The sequence below is a fragment of the Pipistrellus kuhlii genome, unplaced genomic scaffold (genome assembly GCF_014108245.1).
Source record: "Pipistrellus kuhlii isolate mPipKuh1 unplaced genomic scaffold, mPipKuh1.p scaffold_m20_p_22, whole genome shotgun sequence".
NCBI classification, from domain to species: domain Eukaryota; kingdom Metazoa; phylum Chordata; class Mammalia; order Chiroptera; family Vespertilionidae; genus Pipistrellus; species Pipistrellus kuhlii.
Genome location: NW_023425521.1, coordinates 2269608 through 2290095, shown reverse-complemented (window position 1 = coordinate 2290095; position 20488 = coordinate 2269608). Strand labels below are relative to the sequence as shown.

Genomic DNA, 20488 nt, shown 5'->3' with positions numbered 1-20488 from the left:
ACGCCAGCTAGATATACAGAGATCAGGAAAGCAAGGAACACTGCATAGAGAGAGGCCAGAAGACAGAGAGCAAAGATCACTGCATGTTTCCAAAGACCCCATTCACCGTATCCACCTCAATCAAATGGCAGAGACACATTTCTCTCCCATGTGCTGAATACTCTTGAGGGAGTAGCAGGAGGGGGAGAAGTAAGCTCAAACACCCAGCATTCTAGAGACCGCTCCTGTGGCCCAAAGGCACTGTTTCAATATCCCCTTTAGTCCAAGCTTTCCTTTCAATTAGGTCTGCTCTGTGACCGAGGTCTCTAAAAGTAGGCCAGAATAGGTTTAGACAAATTAAATAAAAATTCTCTGTTTTGCCCTTGCCAATTTGGCTCAGTGGTTAGTGTTGCCATGTGGACCTAGGGTCTTGAGTTTGATTCCTGATCAAGGGCATGCACCTTGGTTGCAGGTGTGGGAGGCAACCAATTGATGTGTCTCACACCTCACTATTTTTCTCCCCTCACCCTCCTTTCCTCCTCCTTCCCTTTCACTCTGTCTGAAAATCAGTGGAAAAATATCCATGGGTGAAGGTTTGTAAAAAAAAATTATCTGCTTTTCTGAACCTGTCAGTTAACCTCTCAGTCAAGCCTCTGCCTAGATTACTTTCCCCTTGGCAAAATCCTTCAGGAGGCGCTCCTAAATGACCTCCAAACAGAATCAACCATTCTTTCCTCTTTATCAGTTTCACCTTGTACATATTTATTTTTTTAAATATATTTTATTGATTTTTTTTATAGAGAGGAAGAGAGAGGGAAAGAGAGTTAGAAACATCGATTAGCTGCCTCCTGCACACTCCCCACTGGGAATGTGCCTGCAACCAAGGGACATGCCCTTGACTGGAATCGAACCTGGGACCCTTCAGTCCACAGGCCGCGCTCTAGCCACTGAGCCAAACCGGTTTCGGCTTGTACATACTTATTTATTATTATTTTTATTTTATTTTATTTTATTTTTTAAAATATATTTTATTATTATTTTTAAATGTTTTTATTGATTTCAGAAAGAGGAAGGAAGAGCAACATCAATGATGAGAGAGAATCATCGATTGGCTGCCTCCTGTGTACCCCACAATCTGGGCATGTGCCCTGACCGAGAATCTAACTGTGATCTCCTGGTTCATAGGTTGACACTCAACTCCTGAGCCACATGGGCTGGGCATCCTTGTACATATTTAGATGCACTTTCACACAATTTATACTTCCCAGGTCTGCCTCCCTTATTAGACTGCTCATCTTAAGGGCAAATATGATGCATGATTCATTTGACCTTGGGCTAGCACCTTCATCTTGAACCTAGCACAGGGCATAGCACTTAATAAGTAACAAGTGGCCCTGCCCTGGCCGTTATGGCTCTGTTGGTTGGAGAGTCGTCCTATGCACTGGAAGGTCTCGAGTTTGATTCCTAGTCAGGACACATATCCAGGTTGTAGGCTCAGTCCCCAGTGGGGGTGCATATAGGAGACAACCAATCATTGTTTCTCTATCACACTGATGTTTCTCTCTCACTCTTCCTTCCTTTCTCTAAAATCAAGAAAAATGTATTTTTTTAAATAGGGAGGGGGGGAGGAAGTGACAAGTGTTGGCTGAATTAGAGTTCTTAAAGGTGGTGGATTTCAGAAGTGATGCTTTGGGTCATTGAGACCATCTCCCAAAATTGTGTACACAAATTAATTGGCATTTAGGAAAATCAGTTTCATCTTATCTCTATTCCTTTCCCAGAATGACTGTTAAGTGTGTCAAATTAATTTCTAAACTAGAATGAATTTGCAATGTTATCCACGATGAAATCTATTTAAAGACTTTTTTAGAAATGGGCTCAAGGTTGTCTGATGTTTCCTAAAATTCAAACCTACATCTTTCTTATCTATTCACGTAGAAGACTCAAATGGAGGGACAAATTCAATTTTTTTGGATGCTTACGCTCCAGAGAAAGCAAATCCCTTTGCGCCTGAAGCTTCTCCCACAAGGACAATGATGACTTCCTGGATCACCTTACAGGTTGTTAAATGTTTAACCAGGTGCTACCTGGGAGATAGGATTATGTCAGTGATTTTAATTATTTTCTATATTTACCAAATTTTTTAAAAAGAGAGAATAGTAGAGAAACATTGATGTTTCTCAATCAGCTGCATCCTGCACGCCCCCTACGGAGGGATGGAGCCCACAACTCAGGCATGAACTTCAGCCTTATGTGTAATGAGGATACCGAGGTGGGTGATGGGCATCCTCCTCTTCCACTCAGTGCAAGTCTAAAGGAGGTGGGATCTGAGGACAGCGTGGGAAGTTAAGGCTTTCATGCCATCTTGAACTAAAAAGGGGGAGTTGTGGTTTGGGACTACAAAGGGCAGGAAAGCAATTTACATGGAAACGGAAAAGCAAATGTTTGGTAAATGAATGCTTGCTGGGCCATTTTTAACAACGGGGCACAGACAAGACTTTGGTCAAAAGAGCCAGGCCAGTGTGGCTCAGTAGGTTGAGCATCGTAGTCCTTTGCACCGAATAGCCGATTTCTGGTCAGGGTATATGCCCAGGTTTGGATTCGATCTCTGGTCGGGGCATGTGCAGAAGACAACAATCAATGATGTTTCTTTTTTAAAAATTTTTAATTTTATTGATTATGGTATCACATAATTATCCTCAGCCCCCCATTCCCATCCCAAACCCTTCCCCACATATGTCCTCACACCCCTGTTGTCCATGGCCACTGGCTAGGCCCATATGCATGTACACAATTCCTTTGGTTGATCTGTTCCCCTTACCCCTACCCTTCCCTACTTTCCATCTGAGGTTTGAAAGTCTGATTGCTGCTTCTCTTTCTCTGGGTCTGTTTTTGTTCATCAGTTTATGTTGTTCATTAGTTCCTCTCGATGTGTGAGATCATGTGATCCAAGAAATACCCTTGTAAGAATGGAAACTGAGACAAGCCATAATGGTTATGCTGAGAGGCAAATGAATAAGGATGTTTCTCTGTTTCTCTCTCTCTCTTAAAAAAAATAAAATAAATAAAATTAAAGAAAAAAAGATGTGGGGGGTGGGGGGGTTGGGGGGTCAGAGGGGAGGGCTGGTTAGGTCCTAAAGATTAAACTATAGTAATCTATGATGATAACTCCCTTCGTAGAGCAGGTCCATTATCTAAATCTTTTAGGCAGGAAGGGGTAAGGTCAAAGATTGAGTCTTTTGTTTCTTAAAAATAATCAGTGTAAGCCCTGGCTGGTGTGGCTCGGTTGGAGCATTGTTCCCTGTACCTAAAGGTCTTGGGGTTCAGTTCCGGTCAGGACACATATCCAGGTTTGGTTCATTCCCCAGTCAGGGCACATTCAGAAGGCAACCGATTTGTTTCTCTCTCACATCGATGTCCTCTCTAAAATCAATGAAAAACATATCCTCAGGTGAAGATTTAAAAAATAACCAGCTTAAAATAATAATTATCCCAAAGAGGCATATTTTGGGGTGGGTTACTGCTTCTTCTTAATACCAAACACATTCTAGTTTGCAAAGGGTGAATCAATGACCATTTCACACTTAGGTGGAGAGCTTTGTACACAGGAGTCTTCCTGTTCCTCTCAGCAGTGAGACCCTCTCATCTCATGTGGGAAAATGTAGTCTGTGAAGCCAGAGAAGCTGATTCGCACTGAAATAATTGTAAAAGCTCCAGAAGGCTAGACAAACAGGACTAGTAATTTCAGTCTTCCAGTGATTACAGTTATTGTGTTTAGGCAGAAACCCCTCCCTTCCTGCCCTCAACAGCTCCTCCCCTCTGCTGCTCCATTACTGTCCTCAATTCCTGCAAGGCCAAAGAATATCTTAAAATGGAGTTTCCTTCCTTTTAGGAATCAAGTGTAAACATTTACTCTGAAGTCCATAACATGACCTTTTTTTCCTAAATAACTCTCAGTCTCAAACAATAATCTCAGCCCTTGCAGCTAGAAGTGGGTGCTGGGAATTTATCAAAGCTGCGAGTAAAGGAGGTAATATTACCGCCTATATAATCAGGAGTTGACTAACGGGACTCTATCCCAAGGCCTTGTCTCCCGCCTTTTACTCCCACCTACAAAGGAGAATCATAGGATTATAGAGTGACAAGAAGCCTTTAAGGATTCTGCAACCCACCTCACCATTATACAGATGAAGCTGAGGCTGGCACCCAGGAGGTACAATGCTCAGTCACTATTGCTTTATTTTTCTGACCTAAGTTGTTTAAAAAATCAGTACATTAAAATATGAGGTTACCAATTTAAAAACTGTTTTCTTTCCACTCTATCACATTGAGTTATATACTTCTATTTAGTTTACTATAAAGTCATTAGAGACATAAATTTAATTGTAAAATCTTTATTGAGATATAATTTACATACCATACAGTTCACCTATTTAAAGTATACAATTCAATGGCTTTTAGTTTATTCAGAGCCATGAATCCATCACACAATCAATTTTAGAACATTTTCATTACCCACAAAAGAAATACCATACCCATTAACAGCCACTCTTATTTTCTCTCATTCCCCTGGTCCTAGGCAACCACTACTCTTTCATATGTGGTCCTATGTGACTAGTTTGTTACTTAGCATAATATTTTCAAGGTTCATACATGTTGGTAGCATGTATGTCATTTCTTATTGTTGAATAATGAATATTCCATTATATGCATAAACCGTATTTTATCTATTCAACAGTTAATGGGTATTTAGCTAAACTTTTATTTTTTATTTTTTCAAATATATTTTATTGATTTTTTACAGAGAGGAAGGAAGAGGGATAGAGAGTTAGAAACATAGATGAGAGAGAAACATCAATCAGCTGCCTCCACATCCCCTACTGGGCATGTGCCAGTAACCAGAATTGAACCTGGGACCCTTCATTTTGCAGGCTCGCTCTATCCACTGAACCAAACCAGTTAGGGCTAAACTTTTATTTTTGTAATGATTTTAGAGAGGGAGAAAGGGGATGGGAGAGAGACAGAAACATTGGTGTGAGAAGCTGATCAGCTGCCTCCTATATCACCCGACCAGGATCAGACTGCAACTTAGGTATGTGCCCTGACTGGGAATAGTGGCCACAAACTTCTGTGCACAGGACGACACTTCAAACAACTGAGCCACACCAGCCAGAGCTGAATTTTATTTTAAAACAAATGTGATCTGCGTGGCTGGTGTTGCTTAATGGTTGAGCATCAACCCATTAACCAAGAGATCACAGTTCAATTTCCGCTAGGGCACATGCCTGGGTTGCCAGTTCCATCCCCAGCCCATTGATGATTCTCTCTCATCATTGATATTTTTATCTCTCTCTCCTTTCCTCTCTCTGAAATAAAAACAAAAACATAAAAAGAAGAAACAATGTGAACTCTGATAGCCAGCAGGAGCTTAAAATCTAGAAATAAGTATATATCTCATATCTTTCTATATTGAATTTATACTAAAAAAGCATATTTAGTATGAAGATCTCTAACAATAAAAGAGTAATATGCTAATTAGACCTGACATCCTTCTGGACCAAGCTGCTGCGGTGGGGGCGAGGCAGAAGCGGCCGCGCAGGGCGAACCCCTTGCACAAATTTCGTGCATTGGGCTTCTAGTTTTATTATAACTGCATATCTGAAAACCAACATTTTCTTTTCTCTAAATTTTCTTTTTTTTTATTAAAGTATTATATGTGTACATATCTTTCCATTGCTTTTCTCTAAATTTTCTGATGCGTATGATCACATTAAGTAAAGTCTTGCCCTGTTTGCCTGCTCCTCTGACTCCCAGGAAAATAGAGGCTATGTAGATGGCAGAGGTGATAACCTCTGGAAGAGAAAAATAGACAAAAGATCCAGAGCAAGACTGTGATTTCAAATGTGAGAGTTAGAAGAAAAAGGGCATTTGGGGCTCACACCCAGCAATCTGACCAGCCTTACCAAGACGCAGACATAGAAATAACATATGGATGATGTGGGTGCAGGTGAGAAAGGGGGCGGTACAGACCACAAGTTCAGCCCAGTCTGACCTCACAAGGTTTAGTATGTTTGTTTTTGTCCTTCTGTGTTTATAGATTGACCCTCGTATAACCTCCATATGTTAGAAAAGTCCAGATTGAGAGACTTTGGGGGACTAGTGCGTGCTTGGTAGGAAAAACTTGAACTTGTAAATAGCAAGTTGAGGATATTTATGACCCTGGGAGATGGCTGCTTCCCCCACTAAATCCTTGTTTATCCAAGTCCTGCCTCTCCCAGCCCCCGTTCTACAATAATTACAGGCCGACCGGACCGCAGAACTCCTGAGTCACCTGCTTGGAAAGAAGGGGTTTTTGGGAGTGCCTTCCGTTCCATTTGCAGAAACTAAAGAACACCAGGAAGCGACCCTTGACTCAGCCCGCCTAAGGCTTAAGTGTTGTGTCACTCCCCGCACGTGATACTCTCCCAGGCGATGGAGATTCGCGTATCATGGGACTTTTTCACCCCAGTGACTCCCCCCCTTTTCTTTACCCCTAAACCCTCTCACTTCCCCGCCCCGCCCCCTCTTCAGACTAGAGGAAAGGAGGGTAGTGGAGCCAGGAAATGCCCGGAGAAGCCAAGAAACTCAGTGTTTGGGAAAGTGCCAAGATGTGACGTTATAATATTACCCTTGTCCAGAATGCTTTGCACTTCCTCAGTTTTAGGCTGTCCTTACTCTCACTACCCCATACGGGATCTATTATTGATCTATCCTATTCGAGACCCCATTATCACTCAGACCTCGTCCTACTTAAGGTTGCTTTCCCTCTCCCTCCGTTTCCCACTTTTCTCTGAGCCTGGGATTCTCAATCAGAACTAACTGGATTTCAGTCTCCGATCAGCCTCCTTCCCGTTCTAGCTGCGTGACCTTGAGTGAACCCCAACTTTTCTGGGCCTGTTTTCCTGGTGTAAAACGGAGGCGAGACGTGTACCTCGCCACGCCGGAGGTGAGGAACACACGAGAACGCCCTGCAGGAGCTGAAAAGCAACAGGAATGTTAGCTATGTGAATCCTGCACAGCCAGCTACGCCGCCAGGACCCCTCCCTTTCCTCCGGGACCCGCCCAGCAAACCCCGCCCGCCCGGCGCGGGCAGACCTCCCCTCCTCCCCGCGCAGCCCGTCCCATTGGCGAGCGCACGGGCCGCGGCGCCGGGTGCTGACGCCTGGCCCCGCCCCCTCCGGCGCACGAGGACGCAGAGCCCCGCCCAGGCCTCGCTCGGCCTCCCACGGGGCCCCGCCCTCCGGGCCGCCGCGGCGGGGGTCCCGCCGCTCTGGCTGTTGGTGCAGCGACGGCTGGGATGAGGGTGCCCACTGCCCGCACCCCTTGCTCCGGCCTGAGCCCCCGGCCCGTCGGACCCAGTCCCAGTCCCTTTCCCACCCACTGGCGACGCCGGCCCCGCCCCCGCACGGAGACGCGTAGGCCCCGCCCCCGGCCGCGCCCGGCCTCCCGCGGGGCCCCGCCCCCTCAGGCCGACGCGGCGCGGTCCCGCCCCCGGGTGACGTGAGGTGCGCGCGGCCCCGCCGCCCCGGCAGTTGGTGCAGCGGCGGTTGGACTGAGTGCGCTCACCCCACCCCTCCGGCCCGGGCCCCCGCCGCGCCGGGCCCAGCCCCAGCCCCAGCCCCAGCCCCAGCCCCGGCCCTCGTCCGCGCCCGGCGGTGTGCGGGCCCTGCCGGCCCTCAGTCGGCCACGCCGGGCCGCCCGCCCGCCCGCCACCATGGAGCTGGAGGACGGGGTGGTGTACCAGGAGGAGCCCGGCGGCTCCGGCGCCGTCATGTCGGAGCGGGTGTCCGGCCTGGCCGGCTCCATCTACCGCGAGTTCGAGCGGCTGATCGGGCGCTACGACGAGGAGGTGGTGAAGGAGCTGATGCCGCTGGTGGTGGCGGTGCTGGAGAACCTGGACTCGGTGTTCGCGCAGGACCAGGAGCACCAGGTGGAGCTGGAGCTGCTGCGGGACGACAACGAGCAGCTCATCACCCAGTACGAGCGGGAGAAGGCGCTGCGCAAGCACGCCGAGGAGGTGAGGCCGCCGCCGGCGCGGCGAGGGCGGGGCCGGGCCCCGGGGGTCGCCGCCCGCCCGGCCCGGGAGCGGGGGCGCCGCGTCCGGCCTCTGGGGCGGCTCTGAGGCCGCGGCCCCGGGACCCGGCCCGGCGGCGCGCGGTGCCCGGGACCCCCGGCGGGCGGGGGAAACCGAGGCAGGCCAGGGAGTGTCTGGGAGGAGGGAGTGGGGTGGGGAGGAAGCAGCCTGGCTGGAGGGCACCTGGGCTCCGGGAGGGCGGAGGTTTTAGGGTGTCTGGCTGCCGGCTGTACTTTGGGGAAGTTTCCGACCACCGCGGGAGAGTCAGGTGGCGGTGCAGACGTTTACACACTTCTCTCCTGGATGTGGAACTTTGGCTGGTCCGGCACCTTCCAGGGGGTTCCAGCTTTGGGAAGCTGGAGATCTCCCTCTTTCGGTCAGTTTCTTCTTGACGCTTTAACCCTGCTGGGGAGGAGGTTTCGTTTATATTTTACGTGCTTTGGCTGACACTCTGTCAACACTTGGATGTTGTACGGCACTGCTCTGTGAGTGTAGAGAGTGCAGCTTTGTTTTATGGGCATCCCACACCGAAGCGATCCTCCCCATCAGGTGGTAACCTTGGACAGTTCCCTTTAAAAACCTCAGTTTATACCGAGGACTTGTGGGGGCGGGGCTGAGGAGGTGTGACTGTTGACAACCTTTTCAGACTGCAGTTTCCAGGTGTCCCGGGTCGATTGTTAACTGGCGCTCACACCTCAGCAGTGACCTCAGCAGCCGCAGCGAGGGCTGCGAATCCTGTGGCGCTTTGGAGGGCAGGGACAGGTCTTTGGCTTTTTGAGACAGGCAAGGATTTTAGCTTTCAGGCTGTGTTGGCATTATTTCTGTGGAACTGTCTCATGCAGGCCAAGTGTCCTAGTCATCTTTGTTCCCTGGGGGGGGGGGGGGGGTGTTAGCAACACCTGGCTAAATACATGGTGATGGAAAAGGAAGCTACTAAGTAACTCATTATTGAAGGAATTACATGTTATCTTTCAAAAACTACTTGAAAAGTTTTTAGGATATGAGACTTGTTTAAAGTAGTACCATGATTTAAACTTTTGTTTTGTCATGGATACCTTGGTGCCAGATCAAATAGTTCTTTTTCTTTTTTAAGCTTTATTTTAGTGATGATTTTTAGTTCTGATGTTGTGCTCCATTTGCCTCAAAGGGAGGCCATTGAATTTGCCAAACAAAATTGACTTTATTTCAGGAGCATTTTCAATCTTATAGGGAAGGAGGGTTGCAAAAAAATCTGAGGATGGGATCACAACTTCCACTAGTTTATTAGCACTGTTTATGCAACAGAGGTCATGTACTACTTCTGAAATGCATGCCATGTCTTCATGCTCAGACAGGCCATTGCCTGTGTGTGGATGTACTTGGAAGAGACTGGGAAGTTAACTATATAGACACAGGTGAGGAGCAAGCTCAGCATGACCTATAACCTTGGATGAAAGAAATGCTTTCTTCAGCCTTCAACTCTTGTCAGTCCATGCAAACACAGACAAAATGCCAGGGTCACACGGGCCAAGAAAACCATCTGCCACAGGTTGCAGAATCAGAAAATAAAACTAACTGCTAGGCTCTAGATTGTGTATTTTTTTTTTTTTTTTAAGTAAATGGCTTTTTAAAATTTCCTTATCCGATGATTTTTTTTGGTAATTTATATTTTTTCAAACACATGTGTAAATTCTCTATGAAACCTTTGGGCAAAGGGCCATGACCTGAGAATAGAGAACATTGATGAAATGCTAGATGAGCCAACTCCCAGACCACAAACATAAAACCACCTTGTTATCAGTCTCTGTAAGATCATAAATCAAGTATTACTGGGTATTCAGAAATTCAGTCTCTTTTTGGTCCGGGTGTAGAAGAGAATTGTGTGTTTAATTTTCTGTGAGTGCCCTCATAAATGCATTTCTTCTATTTTCTGTTATATTCCTTCTCATACTTGAATCCTCAGTAACATTTGACTCTTTCAGTAACTGCTTCTTTAAGAAACATTATATTCTGGTTCTGTGACTTTGGCATCTCTTGATTTTCCTCTTTTCTGACTTCTCTGGATTTCTCTTACATTACTTTTGGTGTTACTTGGCATTCTTTCTAAGAGTCACTTTAGTTCTCATTCTGCACACTGCCTAGCTTATATTATCCATTCTAGTAAGTTCAGTTACCATTTGTTGACTGTTCCAAAATGTATATCTCATTCATTCAACAGTTATTTATTTAAAAAATATATATATCTATATTTTTTTTATTGATTTCAGAGGGTAAGGGAGAGGGGGAGAGAGACAACCTGGGCATGTGCCCTGGCTGGGAATTGAACTGTGACCTCCTGGTTCATAGGTCAAGGCTCAGCCACTTAGCAGCACAGGCTGGGTGGTATTTATTGTCAACTATGTCCAGTGTATGTTTGGGATATAGTGGTGAGTAAACACACAAGATTCTTCATGCAGCTGATTGACAGCTTAAGAACTTTAAGATTAGATCTCTTTCTTGAGTTTCTGATTCATATTGTTTATTGGACATGAAAGTCTGATAAGAGACTTATCTCTCAAGCCTGCTCCTTTTCTGCTCTCTATCTTCCTGAGGGGTACCATTATCCCCTGGCTAGATACCTGGTCACCATCCTTAACTCCTTTTTCTCCTTCATCCCTATTGTACTTTCTTTTGTTTCCATCTTTTAAATATCTCTGGAATCTCTTTATCTTTCCTAATCCATTTCTTCTACTCTGTTTCAGGCCATCCACATCTGTTACCCTGAATCCAAACTCCATAGAGTTGGAAGTTTGCGTCATTCTGACTGTGTATCAATGTCTGATACATAGGAAGTACCCAATGAATTTTTTTTTTTTTTAGGAATAACAGTCAATTTTATTGGGCTCAGACCAGGAGTCCATGGGTCTTGAGGACCTCTGTGAATTGGTCAGTTTTCTTCTCCATGTTCTTTTCGGCCTGTTTCCGTAGCCTCATGAGCTGCTTTTTCTTGCGGTAGTGGATCTTGGCCTTCTCCTTCCTCTTCTCCTCCAGGGTGGCTGTGACGGCCTGGTACTTCCAGCCAACCTCATGGGCCAGGCGCCCGAGGTAGGCAAACTTGCGGGTAAGCTTCAGACGCACAACCTTGAGGGCGGCAGGAACCACTGTCTGCTTTTTCTTGTCATAGGGCGGTGGGATCCTGTCAAAAACCTTGAGGCGGTCCAGGGTGGCCTGGCCGCGCTTGGTCTTGTGGGGCAGCATGCCTCGCACCGTGCGCCAGAAGATGCGGCTGGGGGCTCTGAAGTGGTAGGGGCCGCGGGACAGGTTGGTGTTCATCCGTTTGCGGAGGAAGGCCAGGTACTTCAACTTGTTTCTGTAGAAATTGCCAGAAATGTTGATGCCCTCACAGCGCACAACCACCACCTTGCGGCCCAGCAGCACCTGCTTGGCCACGATGGCCGAGGCCATCTAGCACTAGGACCTGCCCCTCCGCCATCTTTGGCAGCCTGGGAAAGCCCAATGAATATTTTTAAAAATATATATTTTATTGATTTTTTTACAGAGAGGAAGGGAGAGGGATAGAGAGCTAGAAACATCAATGAGAGAGAAACATCGACCAGCTGCCTCCTGCACAGCCCCTACTGGGGATGTGCCCGCAACCAATGTACATGCCCTTGACCGGAATCGAACCTGGAATATTTTAGTCTGCACACCGACGCTCTATCCACTGAGCCAAACTGGTTTCGGCCCAATGAATATTTCTGAATAAATGAATGGACAACTAAACTGTCCCATAACTGATCTATCTGCTTTCAGTATTGTCAACCTATAAATTGGCCATCACACAGTACCCACATCTTTCCAAAATGGAAATCTGATCAGATCATTTCCATACTTATAGCCTTTAAGAACTCGATCTAAAGTTCCTAAGATGACTGAAGTATCTAACTCACAAGGCCTGTGATCCGCTGCTCCTTTTCTTACAAGCCTCATCTTTTCCTTTGGAGCCATACTGGACACTGCGTTTGTTTTGCGAATGTGTTCTTTCCAAGCCTTCTTACAAGCTGCCTGTATGCTTGGCGCTCTTTTTCTTCTGTTGCCTTGCTAACATCATTCATCTTTCAGATTTTATTCTGGGTGCTTTTTATGAACACCAGGTGCGGATTGTGCCCATCTCCTATTTTCCCACAGCATACGTTCTTTCCCTCTCATAGAACTTCCAGTGTTGCCAGGACCGGTTTGGCTCAGTGGATAGAGCGTCGGCTTGGGGACTGAAGAGACCCGGGTTCGATTCCGGTCAAGGGCATGTGCCTTGGTTGTGGGCATATCCCCAGTAGGGGGTGTGCAAGAGGCAACTGATCGATGACTCTCTCATCGATGTTTCTAACTCTATCTCTCTCCCTTCCTCTCTGTACAAAATCAATAAAATATATTAAAAAAAAAAAAAAAGAACTTCCAGTGTTACATCAAACTAACCTATTGCTTTAATCCCTTACTAAACTACTGGGATCCAGTAGATACTATTTTTTGGTTTGTTGGCTGAATGGATAATTATACTAAAGGTCAAATTGCTAAGCCTAACTATTTAAAGTTCTCTTTTGTGCACTCAAGATGTTGTCCTTACTGTTGGTGCCAAGTTATGCAAAAACTTCCAAAAAGTTCTTCAATCAATAAGTCCTTTGACTTTCACATATACAGAAAAACCATGACTTCTGAATGTAGTTACTGCAGACACTTCACCTACATTGTCCTATGCATAGTAGATATTCTATAAATATTTACTCTTTTTAAAAACTAAAATATGGCCCACACTGGTGTGGCTCAGTAGTTGAGTGTTGACCTATGAACCAGGAGTAAACGAAACTCAACAGGCAATTCACACAATTGTTTGATTCCTGATCAGGGCATATGTCCATGTTTCGGGCTTGATCCCTGGTGTGGGCATGCAGGAGGCAGCTGATCAATGATTCTCATCATTGATGTTTCTATCTCTCTCTCTTCCTCTCCCTTCCTCTCTGAAATCCATACAAATTTATTTAAAAATATAAAATAAAAATTGAAATATGAAGATTATTAAACTACTGTCGTAAATATTGTAGGGATTTCTTCTCTCTCATTTGTAAAGGTTGGGCTAGGTCCGTGGTTGGCAAACTGCGGCTCGAGAGCCCATGCGGCTCTTTGGCCCCTTGAGTGTGGCTCTTCCACAAAACACCACGGCCTGGGCGAGTCTATTTTGAAGAAGTGACGTTAGAAGAAGTTTAAGTTTAAAAAATTTGGCTCTCAAAAGAGATTTCAATCATTGTACTATCGACATTTGGCTCTGTGGACTAAATGAGTTTGCCGACCACTGGGGTAGGTGATCTAACACCATGATTCTTGTAATATTTTAAACTTAATTGTGGCTTTCTGTTGTATTCTTATTCATTTTAGTCACAGATATTTTCTTCTAAGTTACTGGTTGAGAAATAAGTTGGTCTGTCTGAATAAATTTTTCATAGAAATGAAGATTAAGTGCCAAGACTTAATTTTAACTATTTGCTTACAATCTTTTAAAAAGATATATTTTTATTGATTTCAGAGAGGAAGGGAGAGGGAGAGAGAGATTGAAACATCAATGATGAGAGAGAATCATTGATTGGCTGCCTGCTGCACGCCTCCCACTGGGGATGGAGCCTGGGCATGTGCCCTTGACCGGAATTGAACCCAGGACCCTTCAGTCTCCAGGCCAGTGCTCTATCCACTGAGCCAAACCAGCTAAGGCCTTATAATGTTTTTTAATGTATATTTTTATTGATTGTAGAGAGAGGAAGAGAGCAACATTGATCGGTTAACCCTCCCCCCTGACCCTCCCATGCACCACAACTGGGACCAAACCTGAAACCTGGGCATGTGCCCTGACAGAATCAAACTGGCTACCTTTTGGTGCATGGGATGATGCTCAACCAACTGAGCCACACCAGCCAGGGCTATTTAGAATCTTTTGACAGGCATTTCTAATTGGATACAAAAGTAGAACCCTACAGTAATAAATAAAATGGTTATTAAAACAGCATTTATATTTGAAGAAAAATTTACTCTGAAGAATAATAAACATTTATTTCTTGGGCACTGAAATCTATATTGGTTAAAAGCTTCTTCTAGGCCCTAACTAGTTTGGCTCAGTGGATAGAGCGTCAGCCTGCGGACTGAAAGGTCCTAGGTTTGATTTGGGTTAAGGACATGTACCTTGGTTGCGGGCCCATCCCCAGTAGGAGGTGTGCAGAAGGCAGCTGATCGATGTTTCTCTCCGATTGATGTTTCTAACTCTCCCTTTCCCTTCCTCTCTGTAAAAAATCAATAAAATATGCATTTAAAAAATTTCTCTACTAGGCTATTATGGTATAATTTTATTGATTGATTGATTTATAGAGAGAGAGAAAAGAAGAGAGAGAAATATTGATTTGTTGTTCCATTTATTTATGCATTCATTGGATAATTCTTATCTATGCCCTCACCAGGGATTGAAGCTATAATCAACTGAGTTACCCAGCTAGGGCTAAAATTTCTAATTTTAATAATCAAATTCTCAATTTAAATTTAATTTTAGTTACTTGTTTTATCATCATCATCATCATCATCATCTGGTTACTGCTGCCTATTAAAAAACAAATACATTTGTAAAAATTAAGCAGTTTACTCAGAAGTGTGGAATCAAATAAACAGACTTTTGTAATACCTGAAGGGTAACTTTTCTTTCTTTCTTTTTTTTAATATATATTTTATTGATTTTTTTTATAGAGAGGAAGGGAGAGGGATAGAGAGCTAGAAACATGGATGAGAGAGAAACATTGATCAGCTGCCTCCTGCAACCAAGGTACATGCCCTTGACCAGAATCGAACCCGGGACCTTTCAGTCCGCAGGCCGATGCTCTATCCACTGAGCCAAACCGGTCAGGACCCGAAGGGTAACTTTTCTTTTTGAGGAAGTAAGGGAGGGGAGAGGGGAGAGAGAGAGAGAGACAGACAGACAGACATCAATGATGAGAGAGAATCATAGATTGGCTGCCTCCTGCATGCCCCCTACTGGGGATGGAACCCACAGGACTGGCAACCTTTCATTTTAATTTCCTTTCTCAAATCACTGGTATGATTGAGCATATTTTCTTGATGATTCTCCTTTTCTTTTTTATGTGAATTGCCTGTTGAGTTTCATTTACTCATAACTGGCAACAACCTATGCCTGGCTAGATCTAAATTATACTTTACAATGGCTTTGTAGTATTCCCTAATGATCATCAATGGCTGCTTCAGCCTCTCTGTGAACAGGACTTGGAATCAGTAGTTTAAAAGAGACCTGAGAGATGTGTCATCCAAATGCAACATATGGACTTTGGAACCTGACTATGAAAGTGTTTATGAGACAGCCAGGAAAACCTGAGCAGTGACTGGATATTCCCTGTTATTTCATTAAGGATTGGGAAATGGTCCTAGTCTAACTCAATCCTTCAGCGTTTATTAGCTAAATTTTCTTATAAAGGAGAGCTTCCTTTATAAACTGGTTTACTCCCAAAGTATAGTTTGTACAAGAAAAACAGTAAGTGCTGGATTCTTTAATTTCCATACTTTTATGTTCCAAGAGCTCTTCCTTGTTCTTACTCTCCCTCCAAATCCCCAGTTTTAAAAAATAGCATACCATGGATGAAATGACTTTTCTTTGGCCTCTGAGTATATTAATTATAGCTTTCATTTGTTTCCTGTTTTATCTGTTTCCTCAGAGCCCCTTTCCCCTTTTATTTCTGGTCTCTCTCTTCCAGGTTGGAGCTTCAAATACCAGATCACCCTTAATTATCCCTTCACGTTTTTTAAGAGTGCGGTACTAAAAAAAGAAGGCTTAAGCTTTGTGAGGCTGGATGCAGCTTATTGCCTGTTGGGAACCCAGATTTTGTACCCCAGACATTTGAGTTTTTCCAAATAAAGATAGCTTCTTTGGAGATGGGGGAGGGAGTGGTAGGTAAGCCTAGTTATCAGAGGAATCTGGGTAACGGACGGAAGGGGACTGTCAGTATTATGTTTGGTATATAGGTATTTGGCTGTGCCTGGTATCCGTTAGAGTCTCTCTTTTTGCGTTTCTTCAGGAAACAAATTTCCTATTTTTTGTGGGGGTAGGCAAAGAGGGCTACCTGGCTGCTCTGGGGACCTACCAGGGATATTACTAACTAGTGCATTTAGACTTGCATTCATCCCCCCTGTTTTCAGCCTACCCTCACCTCAATTCCCTAATTAATTAGTTTTCAAGATATGTATCAATCGTATTTACTTATTCAATGTCTATTGATGGACATTTAAGTTATCTTACAGTATAAACTGTTACAAATAGCCCTTCAGTGAATATCCCTGTACATGCCACTTTGTGCATGTATATTTGACTTGTAATGTTTGGAAACTTGTATTACAATATTTTGTCATTTTTAAAATATGTTTTTATTGATTTTTTTTTTAAGAGAGAAAGAGGAAGGGAAAGGGAGAGATAAAAATATTGACATGGGAGAGAAACATCTATTGGCTGCCTCCTGTACACCCCCCCACTCCTGACTGGGGATTGAGCCAGAAACCCAATCATGTTTAGAGCCCTGACCAGGAACCTAATCAGTGACTTTATGGTGCATGGGATTTGTCATTTTATTTTCAACTAGTGGCCTGGTGCACGGATTCCTGCACATTGAAAGGAAATTAATTAGAAGAAATATTTTAATATTGCTATTCACCTTTTCTCTGTAATAGAAGTGTCAACCAAATTCACGATTGGCAATCTCAGATCAAAACACGCATGCGGTTGGTGCCAGCGAGTGCTTTATATGTATTGCACATGTGCGAGTCAGCATTTATTTTTAAATTGCCAGTGCGTGTCATATGTACCGGCCGGTAGGTCAGATATATGTACGGTCAGTCACTTTACCTTTTATATATATACTAGTAGACTAGTGGCCCGGTGCATGGATTCATGCACATTGAAAGGAATTTAATTAGAAGATATATTTTAGTATTGCTGTTCGCCCTTTCTCTATAATAGAAGTGTCAGAAATGAAAGAAAATTATTAAAATGTATATGAAAATAATATATAAATTGATTAATAAACAATAATTGCATGATATAACAACAAAGACATGATATAGACAAACAAAAAAACATGATATAAAAACAATATTGATATAAAACAATGATAAATTGATTAAACACTGTATTTTAATATCTCCCTGTATACCACATTAAGAGTGAAAACACTTTCAGAGTGCTTGACAAATTTCCCTTGTGATGAAGTATTTACAACTTTAACTTTAATGTCACATGCTCTTCGAACTGGAGAGAAAGCAACATATAACTGACCATGTCCGAAAACTGGTTCAGGTAGGAATAGTCCTACTCTGTCTAGATTTTGTCCTTGTGATTTATTAATAGTCATTGCAAATGCTGGCATCACGGGAAACTGGTCAATGTCATCTTCCATTTGTAATTTGGATTCACTGTCTAATATCAATGTGAGCATGAGGCAGTTCGCATTTCTGAAATTTGATGACATGAATTTTAGCTATTACTTTGCCAAATCGAATTTACATATATTATTTAAAAGAGCATTCTCTTAATATTAAAAACCCTGGCTACCAAATCAGGTCTGTTTTTAACTTTTTTGCCAGCGCTTTAAATTATTTACATTATCTGCCCATTTTGGGTTGTACATTATGGTTACAAATAAACCGGGCTTGCCATACTTTATTACAATTGCCGTAGCCTTCTGATATTGCTGCTGCATATTTCTGGGCCTACTCTCAAAAGACGATGGAAGTATTATCATTTTACCAATTGGCACATTGTCACTTTCAGATCTAGATGTGAGATAATCCATCAAACCACTATATTTTTCAACTCTCAACTTAGATTGGTTTGCTTTAATGAAATCTACCCAATTGGCTTCCATTTTTTTTAATATGAATTGACAATATACTGTTGAGTTAATTTTCCTGTACTTAAAGTAGGATTGAACATGTCCCAGATGGACAAATGAAATCCATAATATTGCATTTGTGTGACTGACGTCTTTACATTTCATCTAGTATTATTGTCGATTACACTGTCAGGTCTGAGTTTTAATGCAATCTCCATTCCCTAGCCTTTTTCACCATGTGAAAAAAGAATAGGATATGTCATTGCATCTAATGTAGGAAACAAGATACTGATTTGTTTTATTTTAGTGGTATTCAGATTATTGGGATCTGGTTTACGATGAATGAGCAAACTCCTTTCAAAAGGACGTTCTCAATATGACATATTTCTCAATATGACAGCAACTTCGGTTACACGCGATATCTACCAGATCACTATTAAGATCATATTTAATCGCCATTGTTACTTTTTTTTTTTTTTTTTTTTTTTTTTTTTTTTTTTTTTTGCCATTGTTACTTCTATGGGAGCAATACCTTTCGCTGCTGCTTCAGATTGGGCTTCCTTTTCTTTTCTTTCTTTCTTTTTTTTTTTTTTTTAATATATTTTATTGATTTTTTACAGAGAGGGGTAGAGAGTTAGAAACATCGATGAGAGAGAAACATTGACCAGCTGCCTCTTGCACACCCCCTACTGGGGATGTGCCTGCAACCAAGATACATGCCCTTGACCGGAATCGAACCCGGGACCTTTCAGTCCGCAAGCCGACGCTCTATTCACTGAGCCAAACCAGTTTCGGCTGGGCTTCCTTTTCTACCTTATGTGCATCTTGTATGATTTTGTCAACTCATTTATTTCATTCATGAGGTTGTTGATATTGATCATGAGTCTTTCTGAGCAAGCTTGGTTTCCTGGCTTTTACTCATGGCTTCAGCCATATCTAAAATTTAGAGTTGAGCAAGCCTCCAAGAAAGACTATCCGAAGGATGTAAAGGTTCAGTACAGTGATAAACTTGACCGTGTATTCTGAAACAGTATGGCCCATATCCTGGTGGTGATGTGATATTTGCACTCATTGAAGCAAAAGCAAAAGAATTATTTATCGAATGAATATTTTCCATGAAATTTTTACTGTCAGAATCTTTGTTTAATCATTAATTTTTTTAAATATGCTGGGTATTCTGGAAAATTTGTATCGTTTGGACAGAATTTGCCTTTGCTACAACATTGAGTAAAATTTCCATCAGATGGTTTTTCATCAGATAAATTTAGTGATAGGCAAAATTGACATAAAAACAGTCGTTCCACCACAGCCACATTTGATAATTGCATTCTTATTTCATTTTCGCTATGAAGGCAGTTCCTAGCAGTATTGGTAGTACTTGTTGATGACTGTTCTTCAGATATTCTGTCAATGATGCCACTTTCAGCTTCAGAATGTCAACAAAAACAACCAAATTCATGATTGACAATGACAATGGCATGTGATGGGCGCCAGCGAGAGCTTTAGATGTATTGTGCATGCACAAGTCAATGTTTATTATTATTTTTATTTTTTAAAGGTAACTTTTTATCATATATATATATATATTTTCAAAGACAAAGCTTTTTCTCTTTTAAATATATTTTTTAGTAATTTCAGAGAGGAAGGGAAAAGGGATGAGAGAGAATCATTGATTGGCTGCCTTCTGTACAACGCCCACTGGGGCTCAAGTCCACAACCCAGGTATGAACCCTTAACTACAATAGAATAGAACCTGGGACCCTTTAGTTCACAAGCCATCACTATCCACTGAGCCAAACCAGCTGAGCCAAACCAGTTAGGGCTCAACATTTATTTTTAAACTAGTGACCCAGTGCACAGATTTGTACACATTGAAAGGAAATTAATTATTGTAGAAGGTAGCTGGTGGGGTGGGACTGGGCAAGATGGCTAGACATGCCCTGGAGCCAACCTCCCACAGTCCATCCTGTCCGGCTGCATGGCACTGGGGCTCGGAGGGCTTCTACAAAGTGAGCTGGGTCCTTCTGGTAGGCGGAGTTCCTCAGCCTGGCCTGTGGGGATTGGGCGAAAACCAGCTCTCTGACATCCCCCAAGGTGTCCTGGAGTACAAGAAGACACTGCAAAGTCGCTGTCATACAGGGTGTGGAACACAAACACAAGTGTGCAGTAAACCAGATTTGGGCCGACAGTGCCCCAGCAACAAGATAACCCACAACCGAAGGTAGAATCGCATGACCCCGTGAGGAACCGGGCTCCCTCGTCTCTGGTTTCTAGGTGCATCGCCCGAGAACCGCGTCTGCCCGTTGGTGATCAATGCACATCATAGCGACCAGTCAGACAGTCAAGACACTTAGCATATTAGCCTTTTATACATATACTGTAGATGCCACTAATAAGTCTATTCCAACTCATACATTATCTTTTTATGATGGAAATATCCAAGTATTAAAGTAGAGAGAATAGTATAATGAATTCCCATGTATCCATCACTCAACTTCAACAGTTAACACCATCAAGCCAA

General features: G+C 43.3%; 1 protein-coding gene and 1 pseudogene across 12 annotated transcripts in view; one reads left to right on the top strand and one right to left on the bottom strand.

The window, feature by feature from the left end:
- The first annotated feature begins 7553 nt into the window (after positions 1-7553).
- The window catches only part of SPAG9 (sperm associated antigen 9), a 93278-nt gene continuing 80343 nt past the window's right edge, over positions 7554-20488 (top strand). For 7 of the 11 annotated variants that reach the window (XM_045586125.1, XM_036450764.2, XM_045586126.1 and 4 more), the window contains exon 1: positions 7594-8035. In XM_045586125.1, the coding sequence (XP_045442081.1) occupies positions 7733-8035 (303 nt within the window). In that variant the 5' untranslated portion in view covers positions 7594-7732. Of the gene's footprint in view, positions 8036-20488 lie in introns of all 11 variants that reach the window. The other 4 variants (XM_036450767.2, XM_036450765.2, XM_045586129.1 and 1 more) reach the window with 1 other exon arrangement.
- Positions 10913-11547, bottom strand: LOC118726284 (annotated as a pseudogene). Its single transcript, XR_004990263.2, has one exon. The product of XR_004990263.2 is annotated as a 60S ribosomal protein L13a-like (transcript).